Source organism: Gadus macrocephalus, chromosome 14 (assembly GCF_031168955.1).
Source record: "Gadus macrocephalus chromosome 14, ASM3116895v1".
NCBI classification, from domain to species: Eukaryota; Metazoa; Chordata; class Actinopteri; order Gadiformes; family Gadidae; genus Gadus; species Gadus macrocephalus.
The window spans coordinates 4,108,868-4,116,109 of record NC_082395.1 but is presented as its reverse complement, the minus strand read 5'-3'; the positions used below and the strand labels follow the sequence as shown (position 1 = coordinate 4,116,109).

Below are 7,242 nucleotides of genomic sequence, written 5' to 3'. Positions count from 1 at the left end.
TTGTGCAACGCGCGGGTAAGTTTGTGCGTGTCCTTATAGTGCATGGTGGCGCTGTTTACCAAAGAAGTCATGTGCCGATTGAAGTTTAATGAGAGAGAGAGAGAGAGAGAGAGAGAGAGAGAGAGAGAGAGAGAGAGAGAGAGAGAGAGAGAGAGAGAGAGAGAGAGAGAGAGAGAGAGAGAGAGAGAGAGAGAGAGAGAGAGAGAGGAGAGAGAGAGAGAGAGAGAGAGAGAGAGAGAGAGAGAGAGAGAGAGAGAGAGAGAGAGAGAGAGAGAGAGAGAGAGAGAGGGGGGGGGGGGGGAGGAAGAAAGAAAGAAAGAAAGAAAGAACGTTTTTTTACATTATCATCCCATTGATGTCATGGTCACATGATGACTATGTCTCGGAGTTCCTGGGGAGTTGTTGAGCTGCATTCCTGGAATAGTCAGAAGCTGGAGATATAGTCAAGTCCTCCTCCTCATCTAGTATAGTCTACAGACACACACACATACGTACGTGCACAAACTACGCTCACAATATAAACACAGACATACACACACAACATTGTGTGTGTCTGTTTTGCTTCCCCAGGTTCAACACCATCACCTGCAGAGTTTAAAACGGCTGAAGACAACACAGTCGAGAGCTTTCACGTCTTTATTTACGAACCACTTGCAGAAGGTAAACAAAGGCTGGCTGTAAACCAAGACACCAAAGAGAGCGTTAATAAATAGCTAGGGGACGACATGGTTTAGTCCACTAGCAGAGGGTCGGGTTAAGTAGCAGTTACTTGACTACAATCCACTCTCAAGCCTACTGTGGTAGTGTTGGGCTGAGCTGGCAGACAGCTGTGTCTGTGTGCGTGTGTGTATGTGTGTGTGTCTGATTGTGTGTGTGTGTGTGTATGTGTGTGTGTCTGATTGTGTGTGTGTGTGTGTGTGTGTGTGTGTCTGATTGTGTGTGTGTGTGTGTGTGTGTGAGAGTGTGTGAGTGTGTGCGTGAGTGTGTATGTTTGTAATTGCGTGCCAGTGTTTAGAGATCATATTGAACTAGTTGTATTGTAAACAAGGACATGTTGTCATTCCTACAATGGACACATTGTGGCTTTTACACGAAACTAAAGAGTAATTTCTCTCTCTCTCTGTCTTTCTGTCTCTTCCTCTATCTCTCTGTCTCTCTCTCTCTCTCTCTCTCTCTCATAACCACATAACAATCACGCATGTAGATGACACCAGAGACAATTCCTTTGTAGGGAGAAGGATGGAATGAACAAACGCTTACCGCAGAAGTGTGTGTCTGTGTGTCAGTACGTTTGAGAGAAATAGTGTGTGTGTGTGTGTGTGTGTGTCGGCATGTGTGTGGGTGTGAGTTGGATTACAGATAACACTGTTTGTTTAGTTGTCAACAGGACAGTCCAACGATAAGCAAAAGGCAGCTGAAACAAATCAGAAATCGCTGAACACAGTTACGATTATGTCGGAGTGAAAAGACTAACATCATTATCTACTATTCTTCTAATGCATCGTAGCCTGGAGCTGGTGGACTCATTCATCAGCGCTCAAAGAAACCTGGACGTTCTCTGTAACAACACATTATGTGTCGATCACACAGACCAGAGCGTGAGTCATGACGAAACTGGGTAGACGACAACACGGTTGATGAGCAATGATGTCACACTTGGCACAAACCGTTGGAAGGAAACACATCTTCACCACCGTCACAAAGAGACGGATTATGTTGAGGATTCAATGACCACCGCACATCAGGGTGGCTGCACATGCCCCATACAGGCTGGTTTCCTCGGCTCAGCCCCCCTGGACTCAAGATGAGTTGTGGTCCCTCTTGTGTTGTGGAGGTGAGTCTGAGGTATGGGGGGGGGGGGGGAGAGGGGGTTGGTAACGAGTCACATGGGTGACCGCAGAATATGAAACCCAGTAGAGCTAAGTGAAGGACCAGTATAGGCGTTGTGTTGTGATTTACACCGCTAGTACCCTGTAGTCCCAACACATTGAGGAGTTTCTGTGTTCCTCAGGCAGTGGAGGTGAATCTGAAATGAGCTCACACATGACAACACCTGGAATGAGCTGTGTGTATATAGCACCCATATAATACAGACCGGCATCCGGTCAGACCGGAAACAGATCTACAAAGTTTCAGTTAGTAAACACATCACAACAAGGAAAAAAAAAAAATAAGAAAGAAAGAAAGACAGAAGGATGTCCTCATGGTTAGGGCGTTCTCCCCGGTCTACCTGCAGACATGCTAGAGCTAGGTGCCTCCTCTCCCCTGACGTCCATTAATGACATGTATCTGAATTCACTGTAAGTCGCTTTGGATAAAGTAATCTGTCAAAATGACAAAATGTTAAATACTATTTAGTGTTCCTGGGCGGTTTGGGAATACATTCCCAATGTTTTACCCTTCTATGTTTCGATTGGAAAGTAATCAATGGTACTTAGACCTCGTGGAGCGTGCGTGCGCTGCGCGCATGATGGACACAGGGCGACACGCCGAGGGAGTGTGTGTGTGTGTGTATGTGTGTGTGTGTGTGTGTGTGTGTGTGTGTCAAGAGTGGAGTGTCTCACGCCTCAAGGGGTGGGTCCATAGTAACCGCCCTGTCACACACCGCCACCGTGCCACCGCCGCCACAGCCTGCAGCGAGCGCGTCGTCACGTCACACTGAATGGCTGCATTGTACTGGGAGGCGCTCCCAGTGTGCTCCCAGTACAACCCACCCAGTACAGGCTGGCTTCTAGACGGACGGGGAGGAGCGGCTGAAAAGAGTTCTCGAGGGGGGACCCGGCATGAGTCCACCGTTGCCATGACATCACGGAGCCATGCGGAGCAGCCAGCGACGGCATCAATACTGCTACTGCTACTGAGCAGCGATGACATCATCTTCCCGGGACGCCGCTGCTTCTGTGTGGCTGGTGGACAAGTGTGTCTTTCAGAGGATGTGTGTCTGCCTATGCTTGTTGGCTTCTAGTAGTGTGCGTGTGTGTGTGTGTGTGTGTGTGTGTGTGTGTGTGTGTGTGTGTGTGTGTGTGTGTGTGTGTTTTCAGTGTAAAGTTTGTGCTTGTGGGTGTGCGTGCGTTTGTGTCTGTAATATGTATGTGTATGACTTTACAGTATGTGTGTGTGTGTGTGTGTGTATGTATGTATGAATGTGTGTTTGTGTGTTTATGTATGAGTGAATAGTATGTTTGTGTGTATCTTTGTGTGGTGTATGTGTTTGTGTATGTGTGTGTGTGTGTGTGTGTGTGCGTGTGTATGTATGCGTGTTCTTGTGTGTGTGTGTGTGTGTGTATGTGTGTGCGTATGTATCGGTGTACAGTATCCTTGTTTTCCTCCAACTGTCAGCTCATCGGTTCAAATCGTCCTCCAGGGTCGTGTTCTCCTCTCAGGGTCGGAGTCTGACGTCGGCCCCTCTCGGGCCCCGTCTGAGGACCAGGCCTGCGCTCCTCCTCCCCCCTCAGTCCCCACCAGAGGTCCTCTGACGACCGGACCCTCCGGGTCCTCCTCGGCCCCCCTCACACGATGAGGGAGTCCCGGCTCAGCAGTGTGTTCTGGGGGGGGGGGGGGGGGTGGACAGAAACGCGTTGAGATGAAGACACCGGAGCCGCAGCAGTAGAACCACACAGAGAACAGAATGGTGTTTAGTCGGAGTGAGACAGCGAGACGTAGCGGATTCAAACCTTAGCTTGGGTTACCCTATCAACCTGGGTCATATCCATGTTTCTCGGTTGAGTATCATGCAGTGGGACATCCTATTTGATTGTTCCAAACCACTTTTGATAAGAGCAGCTGCTTAAGGACATGTAGTTGCCGGTCCCCACATAGCCTGTTTTTTTCTGGCAGAAATGCGCTGGTATGGCGCTGGGAAGCACTGGGAAGCACTGGGAAGCACTGGGAAGCACTGGGAAGCACTGGCATGAAGCGTTTGTTTACTAGTTTCATGACAACTAGCCATGTAAGCTCATCAGCTACTAGCTCAACATCGTGGCGATAGCTTCTTGTTATGCATCCATAATAACATAATAAGCAGCGTATGCAGACACAAACATGACAGTTTTGATTTGTGAAAGCGACTAGCGACTGTGCAGCTATGATTTATATCTAGCAAGCTACTCTTTTCCAAAATGAATGTTAGATCACAGTTGACATAAAGACGTGCTTTCTGTCCAGGCTTCCACATGCGGCCGCATACACTCCTCGTTGGAAACATTTGAAGAAAAGCGCAGGCGCTATGAAAAAAGACACTATGTGGACCCGGGCCCCTAAATATGGTTTAGGTTTGCCGGCTTTAAATGAGCTTGAGCTGAGCTTAAAAGGAACGTTGATGACGTTCCTTGAGTTGAGAACATCTTGACTCCCATTGTTGAACCTTCTATGACCCAGGTTTGGTTGGGGGAGCAGGGGATGGCAGGGTAACCAGACAGGGTGTGTCTTGTTAATATGGTTAGATATTAACATAGCGAGAGGTTCTACCTAGCGCTCACTCTGGTAGCATGTGAACCTGACCTGTCGAGAGCACAATAAAAAGCACTTGAACCACCAGGGACGGACACCACAGGATTATGGGAAGCGAAACTATACGTCAATCAAAATGGCCATGCAAGCAATACAATCGTCACCTTCACGCTACGGTTTCCCTTACCCACAATGCATCAGTTCAACGTCCCGCAGGCCACTTACCGTCTTGCGGGGCTTGTCCCGGGGATCCTCTCTGCGATTGGACGACGCGAGCGCAGAGGTTTTAGAAGTCTGGCTGGATGCCGGTCGCGGCGAGGACCTCTCTCCACCTCCTCTCTCCCCCCACCCTCTCTCTCCGACTCCTCTCTCTCCCCCTCCTCTCTCGCCCCCTCCCCTCTCCCCCCCCGCCTCTCTCGCCCCCGCCCCTCTCTCTCTCCGAGCAGGGGGGCACCGTGTCCATCTCCCGCCGCCCGTTGGGCGAGCGGCTGCGGAAGCGTCCGGATTCGCCGCCGCTCAGCTTGGAGCTGAGCTTGGAGGGCGAGTCAGAGTCCTGGTCGCCCCGCCCCGGGCCCGCCCCCCTCAGCCTGGCCTTGCGCTCCAGCAGGCTGCCCAGGAAGGAGTCCCCGTCGTAGTCTCTGTCCCGGGTGGTGGAGGAGGAGGAGGGGGGGGGGCTGAGGCGGGGGGCCGGCGGCGGGGGCACGCGGTGGCGCTCGCTGTCCCAGCTGTTGCCGCGCCTCCGGGTGGGGGAGGCCAGGGGGCTGGCCGGCTCGCCCCCGTCCGACTTCATCCTCTCCCGCCTGGGCCGCGGCCGCCCGTCCTCCTCCCCCTCCTCCTCCTCCTCCCCGCGGCCGCGGTCGTCGCGGTAACGCTGCGGCGGGCCGTCCCGGCGGCAGGGGGAGGAGAGCTGGCGGCGGAACTCCCGGAGCTCCATCCGGTCGCCGGCGTCCCCCCTCGTCCTCGTTGCCGCGGTGCCCGTCGCCGGGCCGACCCCCCTCCCCCCGCCGCCGGTAGGCGTCCCGCTCCAGCTCGTCCAGCGAGCCGGTCGGACCGATGGAGCGGAACGCCTTCCGCTGGAGGAGCTCCGACCGCGGGTTCCACCTGAGGGGGGAGGGGGGGTGGGGGAGAGAGAGAAAAGGGGGAGTGAGACAGAGCGAGAGGAGAAAGGAGAGTGAGGTTGGACGGATGATTGAAGTGTGCAAAGAGTTTGACTTTGGTTAACCTGGCCTTTTGTTAAACAACCAAGATGGCTGGCACTGATGGGTCACGATTCTTCGCTCTGATTGGTTGTTGGTTGATCCAATTGTGTGTGTGTGTGTGTGCGGGCGTGTGTGTGTGTTTGTGTGTTAGAGTGAGAGAAAGTGTGTGTGTGTGTGTGTGTGTGTGTGTGTGTATATGTGTGTGTATATGTGTGTGTGTGTGTGTGTGTGTGGTTGTGTGTGTCTGCGTGTGTGTCTGCGTGTGTGTGTGTGTAAGTGAGTTTGTGAGTGTGCGTACACACCTGTGTGTATGTGTGGTTGTGTGTATGTGTGTGTATGTGTGTGTGTGTGTGTGTGTGTGTGTGTGTGTGTGTGTGTGTGTGTGTGTGTGTGTGTGTGTGTGTGTGTGTATGTGTGTCCTGTGGGGCCACCGTACCGCTCCGGCTCCCTGCCTCCGGGCGGTTTACGCACGGACCGCCCCGTGTGCGACGACGAGGGGGGGTCGTCGCTGAAGCGCCGCGGGGGGAGGGGCCCGCCGTCGTCGGGGTCGTCGCGGTCGTCGCGGTCGTCGCCGTCGTCACGGTCGTCACGGTAACGCTGAGAGGCGGGCGGGCTCCTCTGGTACCGCTGCGGCTCTGGGCTGCGGTTGCCACGGCAGCGCTGGTGATGATGGTCGTCCCCCGACTGGAAGGCGGGGTCGCGGTCCGGGATGGCGGGGAGGGCGTTCTTCTGGATGTCCCGGTACGTCTGCCGGAACCCCGCCTCCCCCTCGTGGAGGGAGCTCAGCTCTGATAGGCTGGAGGCTGCGCGAGGCCACGCCCAAATGGTCACATGTCAAATGAATCAACCAGAAAAAAAATCTATGAACACATGAACTACAGAGAAGACAGGAAATTTTGAACACATCGACCAGAGAGAAAGTAAGAGACTGTGAAGACATGAACCGGAGTGAAGACAGGAGGCTGTGAACGCATGAACCGGAGTGAAGACAGGAGGCTGTGAACGCATGAACTAGAGAGAAGAGATGAGACCCTGAATGCATGAACTAAAAAGAAGGCAGCAGACCGTGACCGCCGTTGAAGGACTTCGAGGTACTAGATCAGCAAGGATAGAAAGGCATGTAGGATCTGCTCTCTCAGGGGTAAAGGCAGCCTCATCAGGCATTTTCAAGCGTGATGTTTATTCATGAGAAGAGGAAGGAATGCAGAGAGACATGCCAAGACCAGAATAGAAGCTCAGGTAGAGGAAGCAGATATTTTACAGCCAACCACATCAAACCACAGGTGGAAAACACCCAGTGGGATTCTTTCAGATACAGCCCATCCGTTGTGAAATACGAGGTATTCCAATTAGCTGTTTCTGATTGGCTCAAATAAAAAGGCATGGGAACCAACAAGAAACTGTGGTTCCCATACCACTTATTCACCAGAGGAGGGGCTATTCCTGTCGTTTGAGTTGATCGTTTTGCTGCTGTTTAATTGAACAGATTTGCTACACTAGTATCTAACATATCAACCCAGTAACACTTCACAGGTGACAGGTCTGTCCAGCTACAATAAACAAATGTCATGTTCGACATTTGCCATGAAAAGTG

The 7,242-nt window shown here is 52.6% G+C and overlaps 1 protein-coding gene across 1 annotated transcript in view; it reads right to left on the bottom strand.

The window, feature by feature from the left end:
- Positions 1-4,842: 4,842 nt before the first annotated feature.
- LOC132472186 (trithorax group protein osa-like) overlaps positions 4,843-7,242 on the bottom strand; it is a 5,360-nt gene continuing 2,960 nt past the window's right edge. Inside the window, 2 exon segments of the mRNA XM_060071669.1 lie at positions 4,843-5,550; positions 6,085-6,451. Of these exon segments, the coding sequence (XP_059927652.1) occupies positions 4,995-5,550; positions 6,085-6,451 (923 nt within the window). The 3' untranslated portion in view covers positions 4,843-4,994.